This window comes from Astatotilapia calliptera, chromosome 5, assembly GCF_900246225.1.
Source record: "Astatotilapia calliptera chromosome 5, fAstCal1.2, whole genome shotgun sequence".
In the NCBI taxonomy this organism is placed as follows: Eukaryota; Metazoa; Chordata; class Actinopteri; order Cichliformes; family Cichlidae; genus Astatotilapia; species Astatotilapia calliptera.
Window position 1 is genome coordinate 139,362 of NC_039306.1, and position 21,906 is coordinate 161,267.

Consider the following 21,906-nt stretch of genomic DNA (forward strand, 5'->3'; position numbering starts at 1 on the left):
CCTGATCTGAAGTCCTACCTTAATGAATGCTTTCATGTCCTTCTTGGAACCCAGTCTGCCAAACTCCCCCCTTGTTATATCAGGGTTGATGTTGCGCACTGCATCAAGATGATATGCCAGTGGGACTGCCTGAAGAAGAAAACACATCATGTTAAAGATTTCTTTGTCAGGTCATTAGCAAAACTTCTTCAGTCTCAATGTTTGGACCATGCAAAACAGCTCCTACATGCTATCACTGTTGTGGCCCTCAGTGAGGCAGAAGGTGATGACAGTTCTGGAGCCCCTCTTCCTTCAGAAAGGTGCAAGAAATACTTGAAAGCCCAAATTGCTCAAGACTCCATCATCATTCCAGATGAACAGACGGAGGAAAGTGAGAGAGTGGATTCAGTGGATGAGATCCAGACTGACCTACGACAGTGGGTAACAGAAATATGTGAGGAGAGCAGGTCACTTACTGCAGCAAACGGGGATAGAGATAATATTCACTTCCTCCCTGAGATCATTCCTCATATAATAAGACTGGCAAGTTACTTGCCACTCTGGACAGGAATAATGGTCCCTCTCTTCCAAAGCACCAGCATCACAGCAAGTTCAGCCACTGTTGAAGCTGAGTTCAAAAACATAAAACATGGCCTTTTCAAGCATGACAACTTGCCTCTTTGAGTCGATCGCTTCATTGCTCGTCATCTTTCATTCATCGAGGGAAATATGCGGATTTGTTCTGCAAAAGAAAAGGTCAAAGATGAGGCAACGGTGGGATCACTGAAAGTCACAGATGCCAATTCTGGATCCATGACGACTCACAATGCAGAAGACAAAATAAAAATGGATGCTCACCCGTTTGTGGGATCTGATGCTGCCACAAACATTCTTCCGGCTGATGGGGATGCAGTTGAGAACTGGAGGGGCCTAGCTGTTCCACCCAAAAAAAGGAAGAGGACTTCCTACCTCTCTGCATGTACCGAATGGCTCCATGCAGATGAAACTTTTGGGGCCAAAAGAGTGAAAGTGGGATTATTAAAAAATGGAAACCTCCATAAGCCTATTAGATTAAGGGAATCGACAATCTCTGTGCTCAATACCTGTGCATTTGATGCATTTTTTCAGTGCTTATGTTGTGCCTTCTGTGACAGCTCCACATTTCAAAATGCTGTTCTGAAAGACAGTGAAAACCCAGTCCTGCAGCTGGTGAAAGCCATTGCCACAGATGGTGTGACCCAACAAACCTACAGGAGGAGAGCAGAGCTGCTTAGTGTAATGTTTGAAGCTGTCTCGTTGAGGTCTGCTGCGATCCAAATCGATGCTCAGTGCAATATCTCCGCTGTAATCGCTAAGACAATGAGGAACATCTCAAGTGTTTATTTTACCAAACACTGCTCTTCACAGCACTGCTACCTCAGCAAAGGGATGACAAGGGAAGTGCCATTTGTTTCTCCTGCCATCTCTGTCCTCAAAGAGTCTGGTATGGCTCATCTTGGCACGGCTGTGGAAGCAGGACTTGGCCTACCTGAGTCTACCTGCCTCAGGCCACTCTCCAATCCATCTCTGTGTCCATCAGAATTCAAAACAGAAGACAGCACCACAGGAAATGAGCTCTGTGCAGGGACAGTTACTCACAGCTACAACATTGGAGATATTAAATAATTTCCCCCAGGGATCAATAAAGTATTCTGATTCTGATTCTGATATCGTGTGGATTGATACTGACCTTGCAAACCAAACAGAATTTCCACTGAATGAATTTCCCTCCAACCTGGTTCTCCAAGGAAAGTCGTTCACTTTGAGGGCATTAATTGCTTTCCATGGAAAGATGACCACTGATGGTTTGGGGCATTACACTGCATACTGCAGGAGAGCTCCATGTGTGTGGGAGTGCTACGATGACCTGGGAAATGGAGTGACAGGAGCATCTGAAAAGAAAAAAATACAACCCCATGCTGTGTTATACACAGTATAATGAGTGCTGCCTGCATTTTCTGTTTTATTTGGTTCATTACAGTTACATGTGTTCAAAGTGTTCATAGTGTGTGTTATCAGTAAGTTCAGTTTTGCACATAAAGTTAAAGTTCTAAATTAAAAATCTTTTAACGCTCTTTTCTTTGTCAGTCTGATGCATATTTGCTTTTACACACCCAGTCACCTTCACCCGTAGCCTTGAAAGTACCCGTTCCATTTTTCTGTCAATAATTTTCCTGTATTTGTTTTGTGTTTACCTGGTGGCTTAAGTCAGGGGTCAGCATCGTTTTCATTTCAAAGGGCCCCTTTTCCCCCTGCTGCTACAAAACCTGTCTAGAGCCTAAAAAAAGAAAGAGCCTATAAATATCTAGAAAATGAGTTGTTGTATCGTGTAAGCTATGGAAATGTAAATAAAAATGTTTATTTTTAGATTTGATAAGACAATGAATCATCAAAGCTTTATATCGGAAAAAAGTATTTGTTAAAATGAAGCCAGCTACGTGAGACCTTTCAATAATAATTGAAAATTAGGAAAGATGGGCAACCAACTTGAAAATTACAGTAAACAGATTTGAACCTAAGAAACATTAAATCACTTTTAAAAGCCTTGTACATTCAGTGAATAGTCAATGCAGATATTTCATAAAAAAAACAAACTGTTAACAGAACCCTTTCTTGTTGTCTTTATAATAAAAAAAATGACTTACTTGGACTTATAAGAGCCACAGTGGAGGGGCCGGAGAGCCACATGTTGCTTTAGAGCCGCAGGTTGAAGATCCCTCGCCTAGGTGCTGTGGAATATTCAGTTTTCTACACGTAGGTAACAACCTATCAAAGCAAACACTTCATTTTTTCTGAGACAGCTACATTAATAATAATGAACATATATAATTCAAAACAAAATCACAGAGGCCAACTGGGTATGTAAAAAATAATAATAATTAGGTATACGTGAATCACTTCACATGAAACTCAGTTTTGCCACAGAAAAAATAAAAACTTTAGCCTACCTTGTGTACGTTTCTGCACTGGTAACAAAAGAAATATCGACCTTTCCGCTGAATAAATTGTGTTACTAAAGTGTAAACTAATAAAGTGCAAAACTCCACAGCTGCTGAAACTCACTGCCACAGACACTGGTGTTATACAGCGTAGGCCGTGATAATTAAAATCATTATATCTCAGATACTGTAGCAGCACAAACGCTAATTTTACCTGCACAAATCTGCACAAACGTAGCACTAACCGCTCCGCCTATTTGCCTTTACGTTTCAAGTGGGTGGGGGGTCAGCTTCACTCTGCTTTAATATCCTGTTGTTCAAAATAACATGTATGAATATATCACCACCTGTGCTGAGACTGGATTGGTTTGAAAATAATGTAAAGGCAATATTTCCCTCTTTCTAATTTTAGGTTCAATTTTGGAAGTTAGAGTTTTAAGTTGGAAAAAACTTTTTTTACCCAAAGACAAGTCAGAATGCAGTTAAAGCTTGCCAAGACTTTGTGTTAACACTGATCATGATCCTGATATTTATTTATACACAAAGATTTAACTTTAACCTCCCAGGACCTCGGGTCCACATACTTGGACGTCACATTGTGGGTTGTGTAGACCAGAGGTCTGCAACCTTTAACACCCAAAGAGCCATTTGGAGCCGGTTTCCACGCAAAAGAAAACACTGGGAGCCGCAAAAACTTTGTGACATGTAAAATGAAGATAACACTGTATATATTGTTTTTTACCTTTATGCTTTGTGTGGACAAGTAAGGTGTGTTGCTTATGAGATCCATGAAGTGCTACAGAGAAAATTACATTTTATTTATGTAATGAACACATTTTGAACTCTTAAAGAAATATAACAAAAGCAAAGACACCCAGCTGAACTAAAATGATCCATGTAGCAAACAAAAACTGTTGTGATCCGCCACCCTCATATCGCCTTTGGGCTTTTGGAGCCTTGACCTGACTTTTAAAAAATAATTGGAAATAAAGCACTATGCTGCTAAAAAAAGGGAAAATAGATATTTGCAAAATTCTGCCTAAATATTTTACCAGGTTAATGTGTGTGGCGGGGCGTGGTCTGCGAGAGTCCATGGATGGACGTTTTGTCCCTACGATTCTCTCCACAGTCATTATGACCCTTTGCAGAGCCTTTCTCTCTACCTGTGTGGTGTTCCCATACCAGACAGTGATGCTTGTGGTGAGGATGCTCTCTATCAGTCCTCTGTGGGCCTGGGTGAGAGGGTGATGGTTCAGGGCAGCTTTCCTGAGCAGCCTAATGAAATAACTCCCTCCCTGGCATAGCTGGACTGGCCTGGATGGTGATTTTTCGCTTTTATGGGCTGATGGGGTTTTTTTTCATTTTTTTTCCGTAACGGTATAAACACTGAAAGGTGGTGGATTGGCCAGATGCTGGGAGATGTGTAAAAATAACTCAGTTGTTTGGTGGTGGCTATTGCAGAGCTTCCACAGATTCAGTAACATTAGCACGTGATGGAGGCCAGCAGGTGCAACACGCTGGCAGGTGGATGATGGAAAGGCAGGAGGAGCAGAGACCCGAGGCGGTGAACTGAACCTCAGGTAAGAAGTTATGACCTGCAGTCTATCTGGGTCAGATATAAACCAAGTTTAGGTGGAGTTTATTTTCGTTGTGCTGACTTTTTACAGTCATTTACATTTTCTAGATACTGCACCAGTACTGTGTGTAAAATGCCATCAAAAAGTCAATTAAGTTTTATTCTTTCTCACCTGTCTTTCTGTCTTCTTTCACTTTTTAAAGGTTGCCATGTTAGAAAAAATATTTTGCCCTGCCGTGCTGTTTATTCATGTGGCAAATGAATGGTTTATGAAAAAATATCTAAATCTGTCATCAGTAATCAGTAATGATCATGTCTCACCTCTCCTCTGTCTTAATTTCAGGTTTTCACCATGTGTTGTAGATAGTTTAGGAGGTTAACTCGACCAACAGTCTACTTTCGGGTACTGTTTAGAGCACCAGAATAGGGAGGATGGTGTAGGTTTACGTTTATTAGACTGATACATATTTACCAACAAGACAGTGTACATCAGTGTGACAACAGCGTTTGTTTTCATTCAAAGGCTTTATGGTTTTTCCTATAATACCTGGTGGGCTGGTCTCTAGTCAAAATGTCCGGGCCGATTTTTTGTCCCAGTCCAGCCCTGGTTATTAGTGTGAGTAGGACGGAGCTCAAGAGCAGAATACGACACAAAAGGAAGGAAAGGTGGCAAAAGCAATGGGAGGAGGAGAGGAAAGGGCGATGGTTGTTCAACAACCAAAGGAAAATGGGGGAAATGAGAAGTACAGGACAAAACAGGAGAGAGGAGACGATTATCTCGACTGAGATTTGGACACACTGGCTTAAATAGCACATCATTTTTAATAGGTAAACACTGTACAGGGGAGTGTGACTGCAGTAGGGAACAGGAAACAATAGAACATGTTTTATTGCATTGTCAGAAGTATGAAATGGAAAGGAGACAACTGATCAAAAAGCTGGACGATATGAAAGTGGAGTTGGACTTGTTTGATTTATTCCGCGTGAGCTCTATAAGTGAAAGTTATCAGGCTGTATCTTGGTTTTTAAGGCAGACCCATTTGTTCGGGAGAATTTGAATATTTTATTTTATTTTTGTCATTTCGGTCCACACTCCACACCAGTGGCGGCGGTAATGCACCATTTTGCTGTTTGCCAACCGCCAATAAACCTATACAGAAGAAGAAGAAGAAGAAGAAGAAGAAGAAGAAGGAGGAGGAAAAGAAATACAACCGGAAATCTTAAACAAACACGAAGTTGTTGTTTTTGTACCATTTACGCCCTACAGCTGTAGAAATTCGTTTAACTTGTAGTCTACTAACTTTTTCTATATTGGGATTGCTTATCGGGAGTTCCAAAATCATCCACAGTCACTTTGACTTATATTCAGCCTGATAGCTAAGGCGGAGGATAGCTTCTGTAGCCATAAGCGCTAACGTTAAGAGACCTGTCGGACAGTGAATCTTTTAAAGATGTTGTCAGCACCAGAGTGTTTGTGGTTGTGTCTCGCCGCTCTGATACTATCTGCATCAGCTGAAGGTGAACCAGGTAAGGATGCCAATGCTAATTTTTAGTTTACGGATATAAGTTCGTAGTCAGACCCAGCATTCATACTACTTAGCTACCTTATGCTAAGTTAGCTAAGTAGTATGAATGCTGGGTCTGACTACATGCTTTCATGTCTTACTGAACTACTGGTGCAAATATATTTGTATATATTTCAAAGACATGCACCTTGTGGGGATAGGTTAATTGAATAATCCAAATTGTCACTAGGTGTGAATGGTTGTCTGTCCCTGTGTGTTGGCCCTGCGACAGACTGGCGACCTGTCCAGGGTGTACCCCGCCTCTCGCCCTATGACAGCTGGGATTGGCTCCAGCGCCCCCCGCGACCCTGAAAAAGGATAAGCGGAAGAGGATGGATGGATATTTTAAACTTTACATTTTTATATAAGTGGCTTTCTTATACTTGTGTCACTAAAAACTCAACCTTAAAGGACGCATTTTGCTTAAAAAAGAGTTAAAGCCTCGCTAAACATCATCATCATCATCCAGTTTTAGTTAATTAGTAAAGTTAACTAAGATAAAAAGCCGCCTGCACTGTCAGATGCATTTGGAAGGTTGACCTAAAGTCTTTAAACTCTACTTTCACTACCTCTCCTCCTTGCACCTTCACTGTTCACACCTGTCTTCATCTCATTCAGGTGTATTCTGTGTGGTGTAGCTTCTAAACCGGCTAAGAAATATTTTAAAGAGAGGAGTCCTTTCTAAGCCTCCTTACTTAGGTTATAACAAATCACCTTCACACATGCAACAGGTTGCATTTACAGCTGAAAGCGACTTTGACTGTAGTGAGATCAGAAAAGAGAGAGTGATCCAAAACAGTAATACAGTCATATTACGGCATTTTTATACCTAAAAGTTCTGAAATCATCTTCACTGTAAAGTTCTTTTGAAACACTTTTCAGGAGTGCAACGGCAAGTCAGTAATTCTATTTTTATCTAAACCTGTAGAAAAGGACGGTGAAATGTTTCTGTAAATGGAATAAAAATTGAACAAATGTTAAACTACTCTGAAAGTAAGCTTTAAATAGATCTGGTCTCATTGTTGTCTTGTGGAGAACTTTCTTGGCTAAAATTTGCTTAAATGTACTTTATTATAATTATTTTAAAAAATAATAGCCAGCAGCCAGGCTATTGTTTAACATACATGTAACCTGTTTTTACAGAGCAATGGAACCCCATTGCTCACTATCCCCATTTGGTCCCCATTGTGATTAAAAAATGTTTTGTCCTTCAGGTTCACGAATCAAAGTGGTTGTATTAGAAGGAAGTGACGCCGTCCTGCCTTGCTCACTCAGCACCAAGGAGAAGACTGAACAAAAGCTGTTTAACTGGAAGAAAGTTGATCCAAATAAACAGGAGGTGTTCAGGTATGATGGAGGCAATCATTACAATGACGGTCAAGACGAGCACTTCAGAGGACGGGTGTCACATTTTCCACTAGAGCTGCAGTCTGGTAACGCCTCCATCATCATCAAAAACACCCTGGTGCCTGACAGTGGAAACTACACCTGTGATTTATTTCTGCAAAAAAAACAAGCATTCAGCATTGAACTTGTTGTTGGTGAGTATTTTAGTTTTAATGCATCATCTAAAAAAAACCTTCTCTAAAAAATCACATTTCAATTTTTTTTAAAATGCTGATGTTGTTTTGTCCACACTCAGTTGTACAGTATGTGGAAAAACAAAATACAATTCACTCCTTATACACTAACATTTGCTTAAATGTACTTTTATTAAACAGTGTGTGCAAACGCAGCAACAATTTCATTACAAATTCAAATTTGCATGCAGACTTAGATTACATGTGAATTGGAAATAAAGGCTAACAGTGCAAAGAGGGTCTCTGCTTTAGGATCATAAATTCAAGTCAATCAAACAGTCAATGATTAAGTTGGGATCAAGAATCTACTTTTAATCATGAGGCTCTTGACCTAAAAATCAGCCCCAGCGAGGGAGGTGAGAAGCTTGAATAAAGTGATATCGATTCATTAAATCCTGAATTGACTTTTAAATATAAATATATTTTGCCAGAAACATCAGAATTTCAGGTTAAAGCTCACAAAAGTATTTCTAAAACCACCAAAATAGCAAATGAGAGCAGGTAAACGGATTCTGCACAAAGAAGTAAACGCAGAGCGGACCCGACGCATCAGAATCAGCTTTGTCTTTCTCAGCTTTCTCACCCGACAGCACGGACACGCCGTCGGGGCTGAAAGCCGACAGCTCACTGATTCTGATGTGTCGGGTCCGCGCAGTGGTTACGTCTTTTTTTGTGCTCGATTCTGAGCTGCAGAGTTTGTCTCTCTCCAACCAAAATTCACTGAACCAGCAGCAAAAGAAGATCCAAACTACGATTCACATTTGATAAATGTCTTATTTTGCTGTTTTGTTTCCACCACGATAACATCCCACTTCATGCACAGCTCTCTCTCTCTGTGTACTTCAAGAACAGTTTCCCGTCTCAAATCTCTGTTTTCTGCATTATTCATTTGCTTATTACCCACCAGTCTGTTTGCAGCGCTGTCGGAGGCTGTTTTTTTTTCTTTTACTTAAATGTCCTTGGACGACAAAGCCTAATTTCTGCTGTTCAATACTGATGAAATTTATGCTTTTCAAAATTATGCAAAATTGCAGAATATTTTTAAGGTTATCTAATAAATTATCTAATAAATTATCAGAATTATAATATTTCTGACTGTCTGAAGCAAAATTAAATCGAATCGAATCAATTATAGAAATCAGTGATGATACTCAGCCCTAGTGAGCAGCCCAGGCCCGACAGAGTGGATGTAGCTGTGGGTAATAAGAAAAGATGAAAAGAACTATTGATAACTTTTTTATTCAGTTAAGGCCTGATCCATCTGAAATTCATAGCCAGTGCTCTGACACGGAGCCATCAATCTTTGAATCCTGAAAAAGCAGCAGTGTATCCAGAAAACACATTATATGCTGCGATACATGCACTGCCCAAGTGTCCCCTCTCCCCACTGCCTTTCAGCAGCAGGCAGCAGCAAACAGGTCGTCAGAGGAGCCGAGATGATGATTAAGTTTAACATTGTCTACAATATTGTCAAAGAGTGCCAAAGCACTTTAAGTACAAGCACTTTTTCAGTAACTTATCTTTCTTGCAGAACTGTGCTCCAAATAAAGAACCTTGTGTTGACAAGATTGTTAGTTAATCGTTTACAAAGTAATACTGTTCTTATGGACAGCAATTTCCCCCCAAAAAAGTGAGCATGTAAAACAGCGGTTTTAAGCAATGCAGTTGAAAGATTTGGGTGCGCCTAACTTTTGTGCTGGTGTACCTAAGAAAAAAAAGTTACAATGCAACCGTGGCAAAAAGTTAGTCTAGAGCCCTTTGTAAAACTCTGCACTCGGGTTCCCTGGCTGTGTGTGGATTTCAACTTACAACTACAAATTTTGACCCGATTTTTCTTGATTGGTCAATGTCATGTTAATCACAAATGTAACAATCCAATCAGAGAACAGATGGGCTTGGCTGTTGGAGGGGTGCTTTACTGAGCTTCGGGTACTGGGAGGGTAATACAGTTTGAAGCTGGAGGATCTCTATGTAAATATCCCATAGGGGCCATACAAGCGAGGTCCCTTAACTTTCGATAGCTGTTGAAAGGATAAAATTGTGGTATATCAGTGGTTAGAAATAGCATTATTTAGGGCTGTGCGATATGACCAAAATCTCATATCCCGCTATAAGAATTCTATCATCCCGATAACGATATAAATCACAAAAATGTAACATTTTCTGTAAATTCTGTGAATCTCGACTTGCGGGAAGTGTTTCCAGCTGCGCGTCATGTACCTGGAGTCGAGTGTTTTAACCGATGCATGAAACGATACATTTTTAGACATAAGTTGTAACGGCCGCCGTTTTCTTTGTATTTATTAGACGGCGTGCTGCGGGGAAAAGCCTGTTCTAACGTTTGAGTCTAAGGTTTATTTTTTAGCACCTGGCGGCTCTTTTTTACTTCTCATCCGTAGTCAATCTGCTCTTTCACATGATTCAGTTTATTTTGAAAAGTCTCAACAGGATCCTGAGCTTTATTGTGAAAGGTTTATGTGGAACATAAATAAGCGGACACGCGATGCTGTTACCGTCGTTGTTACTAACGACAACGCATAAAAACAGGCACTTGTCCCTCTGTAGTGTGGTTACATAAAATATAAGAGAAAGAGAGAACTTTAAGAAATTAATATAGACACTACAGTGACCATCAAAACCATGAAAAAATATTGCCGTAAACAGTTTATTTTGCGACACCACGAAACAAACGATAGCGTAAAATGAAACGACAGACGTTTTTATATCGTCATCCGATATATATCATTATATCAAACAGCCCTACCATTATTAGTCCACTATCAGCTCCTTTGTCCAACCTCCTTCTAAACGTCAGTAAGACAAAGGAGCTGATAGTGGACTTCAGCACTAAGCAGGAGAGGAACTACCGGACCCCCGTCATCAACGAGTGCCCAGTGGAGAGAGTGGACAGCTTCAAATACCTCGGAGTTCACATCACGCAGGACCTGTCATGGTCCTGTCACATCAACACCGTGGTGAAAAAGGCCCGACAGCGTCTCTACCACCTCAGATGCTTGAGAGACTTCCAACTGCCCTCCAAGGTGCTCAGGAACTTTTACTCGTGCACCATAGAGAGCATCCTGGCGGGAAACATCTTAACCTGGTTCGGGAACAGCACCATGCAGGACAGACGAGCTCTACAGAGGGTTGTGCGGTCAGCTGAGCGCACCATCCGCTCCGAGCTCCCTGACCTGCACTCAATCTACAGCAGGCGGTGCCGGACCAAGGCCAGGAAGATCGTGAAGGACCTCAGCCATCCCAACAACAGACTGTTCTCTCTGTTGAGGTCAGGAAAGCGATTCCACTCCCTGAAGACCAACACAGAGAGACTGAGGAGGAGCTTCTTCCCGCAGGCGATACGGTCTCTCAATCACACCACCACACAGTACTGACCCACACATATGGTTCTTACACACACACTGGACTTTCTGGACTTTGGTTTTGCACAACACTGGTCACTATATTCTTCATTTCCGGTTAATACTTGTACAGCTGCTGTTATTGTATATATATTTATTTATATTTAGATTTCTTCATACATTCTTATATAGTTCTATATTGTGTATTGTGTATTTTGTTGTACAGTTATTTTATTTTCAACTTTAATTTATATATTTTGTCTTATTCTTCCCAGTTAAATTTACCCTTCATTCTAATTTGTGTTGTACAGTTATTTAATTTTTAACCTTAATTTATATTTTATTCCTTCCTAGTTAAATTTACCCTTTTTAATTTTTCATATTTATTTCCCATCTTATTCATAGCCTTTTCCTTTTTTGTTTTCTTTAGGTCACGAGCAGTTGTCCAAGCATTTCACTACATATCGTACTGTGTATGACTGTGTACGTGACAAATAAAAAAAAAATTTGAATTTGAAAAATTTATTAGTCATGTAATTGTAGTAATGTCGTTTCTATCTCTGACTTTATGTTCTCTACAAGAGTTTCTGTTGTTTTATCTTCAAATGTTCAATAGAAACATGTATCGCTCATTCATAACAAAGAAAGCTTTGTTGCTATCCCCACTAGTGAAGACTATCATTTCCACAATACTGCTTCCCCCCTGAGGTCCGCAGCATTAGGGCTGTTCGATATAACGATATATATCGGATGACGATATAAAAACATCTATCGTTTCATTTTATGCTATCGTTTGTTTCGTGGTGTCGCAAAAGAAACTGTTTACGGCGATATTTTTTCATGGTTTTGATGGTCACTGTAGTGGCTATATTCATTTCTTAAAGTTCTCTCTTTCTCTTATATGTAATATAACCACACTACAGACAGACAAGCGCCTGTTTTTATGCGTTGTCGTTAGCAGCAACAACGGCAAAACCATCGCGTGTCCACTTGTTTATTTTCCACATAAACCTTTCACAATAAAGCTCAAGATCCAGTTCAGACTTTTCAAAATTAACAGAATCATGTGAAAAAGTATGCAGAGTGTTTACGGATGAGAAGCAACAAAGAGCCGTCAGGTGTTAAAAAATAAACCTTAGACTCAAACGTTAGAACAGGTTTTTCCCCGCAGCACGCCGTCTAATAAATACCGGTACTCACAAAGAAAACTACAACTTATGTCTAAAAATATATCGTTTCATGCATCGGTTCAAACACTCGACTCCAGATACGCGACGCCCAGATGGAAACACTTCAGCTGCCCGAGATTCACAGAATTTACAGAAAATGTTAAATTTTTGTGATTTATATCGTTATCGGGACGATAGATGTCTTATATCGGGATATGAGATCTTGGTCATATCGCACAGCCCTACGCAGCACTGTTGAAAAGGCTCTGGACGTCCCTGTATTAAGCATGTGAACCTTTCATACAAAAATCACCAAACTCGGACACACACAGACTGTTTTCCTTCGTGGTGATGAAGGAAAACGCTGGGCTGGCATGTAAAAGGGCATTTATTCTTCCAAGACCTAACGCTCCATAAATCACCCCTCCAACAGCCAAACCCATCTGTTCTCTGATTGGATGATGATTGTTGGGTTTTTCTCTGTATATATATATATATATATATATATATATATATATATATATATATATAGCTGGATAGCGTAGTGGTTAAACTACACGCCTTTGGAACAGAGGATCGCAAGTTCGATTCCTGCCTGGGGCGTCTGTATCCAGTAAGGGTCCTAAGGCTAGACCCCCTATGCTAAGCAAGCCTACCGCAGACATGAGCGAGACAGATAAATATGAAGGCATGCCGGCTCGGACGTCGCCCGGATCAACAAGGTCCGCGTCAGGTGTTGAGGAACCAGGGCACCCTGACGAAAAGTGGGCTACTGGAACAAGAAGGCATCGGTGGGCAAGGGACGAAAACAGGGCGTTGTTGGAATGCTACTACGCAAGTAACCCCGGCGGAAGGGGCTACATGAATAGGATGAGGGACCTATGGATTCTTCGATACCCAACATCCACAATGACGGCGAAACAACTAGTAGCTCAGTGTTCCAACATTCGAAAGAAGGGACTGCTCTCACAGCTAGAGATTGACGAGGTACAACACAAATGCTACGGCAAGGAGGAGTCAGGACGCCAGGTCAGGGGGGAGATATCATCACCCCCACCCGAGATTGGGTACATAGCCCCAAGTGCGATAGGAGAAGGATCGTTGAGTACGAGAGGAACTGACCTGAAAAATAGGATCATGGCCAAGCTTGAAACCTGGATCCCCCGTAGCCGGTTACCAAGATTACGTGAAGTACCCTCAGAAGGTCTGCTAGATGATGTTAATGCAGCACTACGGGCAATACCTACAACCACGATTACCGACACTAACAAGCTGATCTACAATACGGCAGCAGTGATCAGTGAGATGCTTGGCTACAAGTTGAACAGCCACAAGGGGCAGTACCCTCCATGGAGAAGGAGGCTAGAGGGCAAGATCAAAGTAGCACGGAGGGAGGTTAGCCAACTAACAGAGTTGCAGAAAGGTGCGACAAATAAGGTGCCTAAGAAATACAGCAAGCTGTCCATACCTGAGGCCTTGGAAACTGCCAAGCAAAGACTCACAGCCTTGGCCAGCCGCTTGAGGAGGTACACCAGAGAGATAGAAGGCAGGAGAATAAACCAGCTGTTCTCCACAGAACCAGCAAAGGTGTACTCTCAGTGGCAAGGGAACAATAAGAGAACAGCACCACCAAGGCTGGAGACGGAGCAATACTGGAAGAGCATATGGGAGAAGGATGCAACCCATAACGGCAATGCTCAGTGGCTAGTGGATCTGAGGGCAGACCACAGCGACCTCCCTGAACAGGGTCCAGTAACCATCACAGTGGCAGATATCCAAGAAAGGGTCTCCAGTATGAAGAGTTGGACAGCACCAGGGCCCGACATGGTTCACGCCTACTGGCTGAAGAAGCTGACTGCACTCCACGAGCGTCTGGCAGCACAAATGAACCAGCTGCTAGTTAACGAGAGACACCCGGAATGGCTAACTGAAGGCCGGACGGTCCTGATCCCCAAGGACCCCAAGAAGGGACCGGTCCCCTCCAACTACCGACCAATAACCTGCCTCAGCACCACATGGAAGCTCCTGTCAGGCATCATATCGGCTAAGATGAACAGGCACATGGGTCAATACATGAGCGGGACACAGAAAGGAATTGGCAAGAATACCAGAGGTGCAAAACACCAGCTACTGGTAGACAGAACAATCAGCCGAGACTGCAAGACCAGACTGACCAACCTGTGCACTGCCTGGATTGATTACAAGAAGGCCTATGACTCAATGCCCCACAGCTGGATACTGGAATGCCTAGAATTGTACAAGATCAATGGGACCCTAAGAGCCTTCATCAGGAACTCAATGGGGATGTGGCGTACAACACTAGAGGCCAACTCCAAGCCCATAGCACAAGTTACCATCAAGTGCGGGATCTACCAAGGAGATGCTCTGTCCCCACTGCTGTTCTGCATAGGCCTGAACCCCCTCAGTGAGATCATTAACAAGACTGGCTACGGATACCGACTACGGAACGGAGCAGTTGTCAGCCACCTCCTGTACATGGATGACATCAAGCTGTATGCCAAGAGTGAACGAGACATCGATTCACTGATCCACACTACCAGGCTATACAGCAATGACATTGGAATGTCGTTCGGACTGGAGAAGTGTAGTCGGATGGTAACAAAGAGAGGGAAGGTAGTCAGAACTGAGGGGATTGAACTACCAGAAGGCAACATTGCAGACATAGAGGACAGTTACAAGTACCTGGGGATCCCGCAGGCAAATGGGAACCATGAAGAGGCCGCTAGAAAGGCTGCAACCACCAAGTACCTGCAGAGGGTCAGGCAAGTCCTGAGGAGTCAGCTGAATGGTAAGAACAAGATCCGGGCCATCAACACATACGCCCTGCCCGTGATCAGGTACCCTGCTGGGGTAATAGGCTGGCCAAAGGAGGAGATAGAAGCCACTGACATAAAGACAAGAAAGCTCCTCACCATGCATGGAGGGTTTCACCCCAAGTCCAGCACCCTGAGGCTGTACGCTAAGCGGAAGGAAGGGGGCCGGGGACTGGTGAGTGTCAGCACCACAGTCCAGGATGAGACAACGAACATCCAAGAATACATTGGGAAGATGGCCCCAACTGACCGAGTGCTCAGTGAATACCTCAGGCAGCAGAAACCCAAGAAAGAGGAGGGAGACGAGGAACCATCATGGAAGGACAGGCCCCTGCACGGTATGTACCACCGGCAGATAGAGGAGGTGGCTGATATCCAGAAATCCTACCAGTGGCTGGACAAAGCTGGACTGAAAGACAGCACAGAGGCACTAATCATGGCAGCACAAGAACAAGCTCTGAGTACAAGATCCATAGAGGCTGGGGTCTATCACACCAGGCAAGACCCCAGGTGCAGGCTGTGTAAAGATGCCCCAGAGACAATCCAGCACATAACAGCAGGGTGCAAGATGCTAGCAGGCAAGGCATACATGGAACGCCATAACCAAGTGGCCGGCATAGTGTACAGGAACATCTGTGCCGAGTATAACCTAGAAGTCCCGAGGTCAAAATGGGAGATGCCCCCAAGGGTGGTGGAGAATGACCGAGCTAAGATCCTGTGGGACTTCCAGATACAGACGGACAAAATGGTGGTGGCTAACCAACCGGACATAGTGGTGGTAGACAAACAGAAGAAGACGGCCGTAGTGATCGATGTAGCGGTTCCGAATGACAGCAATATCAGGAAGAAGGAACACGAGAAGCTGGAGAAATACCAAGGGCTCAGAGAAGAGCTCGAGAGGATGTGGAGGGTGAAGGTAACGGTGGTCCCCGTGGTAATCGGAGCACTAGGTGCGGTGACTCCCAAGCTAGGCGAGTGGCTCCAGCAGATCCCGGGAATAACATCGGAGATCTCTGTCCAGAAGAGCGCAGTCCTGGGAACAGCTAAGATTCTGCGCAGGACCCTCAAGCTCCCAGGCCTCTGGTAGAGGACCCGAGCTTGAAGGATAAACCGCCCGCAGGGGCGTGCTGGGTGTTTATATTATTGTAGGGTCTACCTTACAATATAAAACGCCTTGAAGCGACTGTTGTTGTGATTTGGCGCTATATAATTAAATAACTATATAATTAAAATTGAATTGAATTGAAATCATTACTCACCAGTAATATCTCCAAAGCGATCTTTGATCACTGGCTCTGCAAGACAACAATAGGCACATGACATAAATATTTTGTACTTGTAAATCAAATGTGTATTTGTATTTCAATCAGGTGAAAGCAAGAAAAATCTGGTCAAAATTTGTACTTGTAAGTTGAGAGTCACACACAGCCAGGAAACCAGAGCACAGAGTTTTACTCGTAGTATTTTGCTTTGTATCTGTAACCAGACCTTAACAAAAAACAAATCTTTTTTACTCACACAAAAATTCTCATCTGAAAAGACTGATCAAGTGATTAACACAGCCTTATTGTGTTCACAGGTGCAGCTCCGAAGCCACTCATTCATGTCCTGAAAATCACAGAGGACGAGGCGCGGCTGAAGTGTGAGGTCAGAGGTGCTTTTCCAAAGCCTAAAGTAGAGTGGAGGGACGGGGATGGGAACATCCTTCCTGCTGAGGAGCCACAGGTGTCACACACAGGAGAGCGCTATAACATCACCCTCCTCACCACGGTGACCAGGACAAACAGCAGCCTCTTCCACTGTGTAGCCACACAGGAGGAGATCGGCCATGTGACTGAGGATAAGCTCTACGTCGCTTTCTCTGGTAAGATTTGTTTTTTGGCATTTTGTAGAACAAATACCTGTAGTTGTTGTTTCTGACAGAACGCTTGGAAGAACCTACTTTCTAAGTAACTTGTAGGTTTGTCTACGTGGGAGAACTTTTACTGAACCACAGCAAATATTTATTTGATGTTCCTTTTTTAACATCAGAATTGATAAGGGCTTTGTTTTGACCCTTTTGGAATTTTAAATATTGTGTGACTCTGTTAAATTAAAACCTTAATGTGCTTATTCCTCAAATATTGAATTATTCGCTGTGTGGGATTAAAAAGGAAAAACGCACACATGACTGCATTTACCTAGAACTGCCGAGGACGACGTTTTGACCCCATAGAAATTAATGCTTGGTTGCCTAGCAACATTATTGTTTATAGACATTGAAGGCTGCTATAATGTGAGCCAGAGCTCTCTATATGAGATTGATAAATGAACACATATGGGACTGTAGTTAAATAAAAGATGAATAATTACTGTCAAGCTGAGGATGAGATTTGAGCAGAGCCAGAGCAGGAAGGGTGGGACTGAATGTGCGAAGAGCGGGTGGCTTGGTGGCTTTGCAGAGCATGCAGCTGAACTGAACAGAGTCCAGAGTGTGGAGAACTAATCTGAACTCATAAAGAGTGAAATCAAGAGCAGAAGAGCCAAACAGGTTTTCCAGCCTGAGCTGAGGAGGTGAAGCTGCAGACTTAGACTTGTTTGTCAAACCTTAACCAGTGCAGGGGCCTCCCTACACTGGACTCCCCGGTCTGCGTTGTGTGATCTTGTGATTGATTGGGGTGCACTGTAGAGAGACCAGTCGGACACAGGCGTTCAATTTGTGGCTCGGACTGCCGCACCATTTATTTAGACACTGGGGCATAAACCACTCCAACTCTGCTACTGCTGGCCCTTGCAAAGCAATCACAGTAAACACTGAGCCAAGATGGCGGCCACGCGAACAAGAAACTTACAACTGCGATGTCGTAGTTGTAAGTGAATTATTAAAAACTAATTCAACTAAAACTTCAAGCTAATTTTAAAGCTGTGCTTTTCCTCCATATTTGCTACGACATTCAGTGGAATCTATGTGAATTTTATTTTTGGTTCCTACATCAATTACATTACATGAAAGTCATGAATTGATTTTGAATGTCATTGGAATGCCAACCAGAATTCTTGTTCCTCCAGACTAGCTCTGTTGCCATGTGAGACACGGATTACATCAGTAATTTACAACTCCACAACTTTTTTTTTAGTGCAAAAAATACCCCATCAATTAAACAAGCAGCTGTTTTTTAAGTGCATTAAAGTTATATAAAAATTTAACAGTGCAAATGCAAATTCTTTGCTGACAGTTTAACCAAAAGGCATTTCCAGTGGAAACTCAGCATAACCAAGTATAATATCCACAAAACTTAAAAAGAGGTTATACACACACAATACGGTAATATTATGTTGAAGCGCAGTATGTATCACTCCGCGAGGCTCCACCTACGATAGCTGTAATACTCCGACAATCCATCAAGCGGCGCGGCTTCGTAGCTCAGCAAAGTCGTACTAAAAAATTTTGACAGATTTTTGAGCGCCGTGTAGCACATCAAATCGTTTCGGTAATATCGGTAATAACGACGGCCCGCTAGCATGCTCTACCAAAAATAGTGCTTTGTTGTGTATCTGACGGACGACAGCTAAACCAGTTCCACACCACTGGAGTTGCAGCATTTTTACAAACCAGTTCTGGTTCATCTGTTTCATTCAACGATCTGCGTTCGCCCTACTCATTCTCCGTCGCTGCCATGCTTTTTCCGCCATGTGCGTATGAAAACAAAGGCACTGCGCATGCGCGTTTTACCCATATTCTTTCGCGATATTTCATTTTCTTATCATTGCCCAACATTACACCGGTATTACCGTGAATGGTATGATTTGGTCCAGTCCTATCATGGGGCGTAGATGATCACAAGAAAGGGATGAAACTAAACAGGAGGAGCTTGTTAATGATCTGAAGGTAGCTGGAACCACAGTCACCAACAACACCACTGGTAACACACTAGACTGCAATGGACTGAAATCTTGCAACTACAGGACTGTCTTAAGTTTGCCACTGAAAATATAAGCGAGTCAGAGAAGGCTCGGGCGAAAGTGCTGAGGTGTGATAAAACCATAATGTAGCTTTTCTGCCGTGTTTGGAGGAAGAGAAATGCTGAGAATGGCCGAAAGAACACCATCCCCACAGTCAAACACAGAGGTGAACACATTCATCTTTGGGGCGTTTTTTTTGTTTGTTTTTTTGTTTTGTTTTTTGCGAAGGGTACAGGATGACTTCACCAAGGGGCCAGTAGAGGGGACCAGGTACCCCAAACCTCTCTTCTTCAGCAAGAACATCGAAGATGAGTAGTAGATGGATGACAATGTCCCAAAACGTATCGCCAAGACAACAAAAAAGTAGCTAAAGAAAAGGAAAATTAAGATTGTAGAGTGACCTGGCCAGTCTTCAGACATCAATTCTTTAGATAATCTGAGGAGGGAGCTCAAGCATGGAGATGCTACGTAAAAGTGAAGAAACCTGAAGGATTTAGAGTTTTTGTAAAAAGCAGCGGGCCAAAATACCTCCTGAGATGTGTGCAAACGTGACTACAAACCATGAGAAATGTCTTATTATTGTGCTTGCTAGCAAAGGTTTCTCCACCATGTAGTAAGTCATGTGTTGCATAAAATGAAACAACCATAAAGTTTAGACACTGTTTATTTCTGAGCAAACTTACAAACTCAACAGGGGATTTACCTCACATGCTGTACATGCCGTGACATTGCATAAGCTCATTGAAAATATGCTGTGTTTCAGTGCTAAGTCTAAGCTAAAGGCAGGTTCACAAAATATTAGTGTGTGACAGATTGATCAAAAGATCAATTTGTCAGATGAGAATCTTCACAGTGTTTGGTTGTGTTCATTGGATTTAAAGTTTCAAAGCTTTTAGGAGCGTTTCTTTTGAGGTTTATTCAGTTAATTATATGATTTAAATACATTCTCTGCATCACACAAGGTTTTTGATGTCTTTCAGGCACATGTGGAAAAGTTATCACTGGATGGCTGGGTGGATGTTTCATTGGAATCCTAAGTTTTGCTTTAGTTATCACTGGATGGCTTGTGGCTACAAAAACCATCAAAATTCACTCAGGTAAGTTGAAGTAATTATTTAATAATATGCTGTGTAAAGCGACCAATATGTTAAATATATTAATGAATTGTAACATTAATATTGTATTATTAATTGTATTATTATGAGGGCAATCCCAAAAGTAAGGTCTCCTATTGTTTTAGAAATACAAACAACCATTTATTTTCCATAATATTTACATAATTTGAAGGGTTGACGAATTATTTATTTTTCTACATAATCACCATTTCGGTCAATGCATTTTTGTAGACGCTGTGGCAGTTTTAGAATGCCCATGTCATACCAGCTCGCTGTCATGTCCTTCATGAAGCTTTCACCTCTTCGTCAGAGCAGAATCGCCTTCCGGGCAAATGTTCTTGGGGAATTTGGGGAGCAGGTGGTTGTTACTGGGTGACAAGTCCGGGCTATAGGGTGGGTGATGAGGTTCCAACCAAAGTTTTGCAGGACAGCGACGGCTGTCCTGCGACCGGAGAAGACATTCCTCTTCTCCGGTTCTGTATTGCCCTTCTGAGTTGTTTTCAGTATTTCACAGTACCTGTCAGCAGTTATTCTGGTCCCAGCAGGCAGAAAGTCGACCAACAATACCCCCTTTCGGTCCCAAAACACAGTTGCCATGACTTTATCAGCAGACTGTGTTTGTTTGAATTTTCACGGCTTGGGCGAAGAGGTATGCCGCCACTTGCATGATTGTTGTATGGTCTCAGGTGCAAAGTGGAACCCCTTGGTTTTGTCACCAATGACAATCGAGTCCAAGAAGATGTCCTTTTCATTTGCATAGCGGCGAAGAAATTCACGGGAAGAATCAACTCATTGCCATGGTCTTCTGTCAGCCTTCGTGGTACCCGTGTTGCACACACCTTCCAATATTGCAACTTGTCTGTTAAAATCCTGTGGATGGTGCTTTGGGAAACCTCAAGAACTAAAATGCAGTGAGCATCCAGAGTAATCCGCCGATCTTTTCCTCAACCTTCATGACTCTTGGGGAATTGATGGTCTCCCGCTCCTTCGTACTGAAATTCATGCCAAACAACCGGCTGTAAGCTCTTCACACCACCACACCAAACTGGAAGTTGGTTCCACAGAAGAGGGGCCTGAAAACTGAAGGCTCTGCCTCCCATTCTACTTTTAAATACTCTAGGAACAACAAGTAGGCCTGCAGTGCGAGAGCGAAGTGCTCTAATAGGGTGATATGGTACTACAAGGTCATTAAGATAAGATGGGGCCTAATTATTTAAGACCTTGTATGTGAGGAGCAGGATTTTGAATTCAATTCTGGATTTAACAGGAAGCCAAAACAGGAGAAATCTGCTCTCTCTTTCTAGTCCCTGTCAGGACTCTTGCTGCAGCATTTTGGATTAACTGAAGACTTTTCAGTGAGTTTTTAGGACTTCCTGATAATAATGAATTACAGTAGTCCAGCCTGGAAGTAATAAATGCATGAACTAGTTTTTCAGGGTCACTCTGAGACAGGATATTTCTAATTTTAGAGATGTTGCACAAATGGAAGAAAGCAGTCTTACATATTTGTTTAATATGTGCGTTGAAGGACATGTCCTGGTCAAAAATGACTCCAAGGTTCCTCACAGCGTTACTGGAGGCCAAGGTAATGCCATCCAGAGGAAGAATCTGGTTAGATACCATATTTCTAAGATTTTCAGGGCCGAGTACAATAACCTCAGTTTGATCTGAATTAAGAAGCAGAAAGTTAGCGGCCATCCAGGTCTTTATGTCTTTAAGACATTCCTGCAGTTTAACTAATTGGTGTGTGTTATCTGGCTTCATGGACAGAAAGAGCTGGGTGTCATCTGCATAGCAGTGTAAATGTAT

The 21,906-nt window shown here is 42.4% G+C and overlaps 1 protein-coding gene and 1 long non-coding RNA gene across 2 annotated transcripts; one reads left to right on the forward strand and one right to left on the reverse strand.

The window, feature by feature from the left end:
• Positions 1 to 955: 955 nt before the first annotated feature.
• On the reverse strand, positions 956 to 1,622 carry LOC113021617 (uncharacterized). Its single transcript, XR_003272327.1, has 3 exons — positions 1,396 to 1,622; positions 1,083 to 1,226; positions 956 to 985 (listed from the first exon to the last, which is right to left on the reverse strand). It is a non-coding gene; the product is annotated as an uncharacterized LOC113021617 (long non-coding RNA).
• A 4,120-nt stretch (positions 1,623 to 5,742) lies between these two features.
• Positions 5,743 to 20,693, forward strand: LOC113021779 (butyrophilin-like protein 1). The gene is made up of 4 exons (XM_026166495.1): positions 5,743 to 6,060; positions 7,313 to 7,639; positions 16,620 to 16,904; positions 19,963 to 20,693. Exons 1-4 carry the CDS (start codon positions 5,985 to 5,987, stop codon positions 20,091 to 20,093), a joined length of 819 nt encoding a protein of 272 aa, XP_026022280.1. The 5' UTR covers positions 5,743 to 5,984; the 3' UTR covers positions 20,094 to 20,693.
• Positions 20,694 to 21,906: the final 1,213 nt, after the last annotated feature.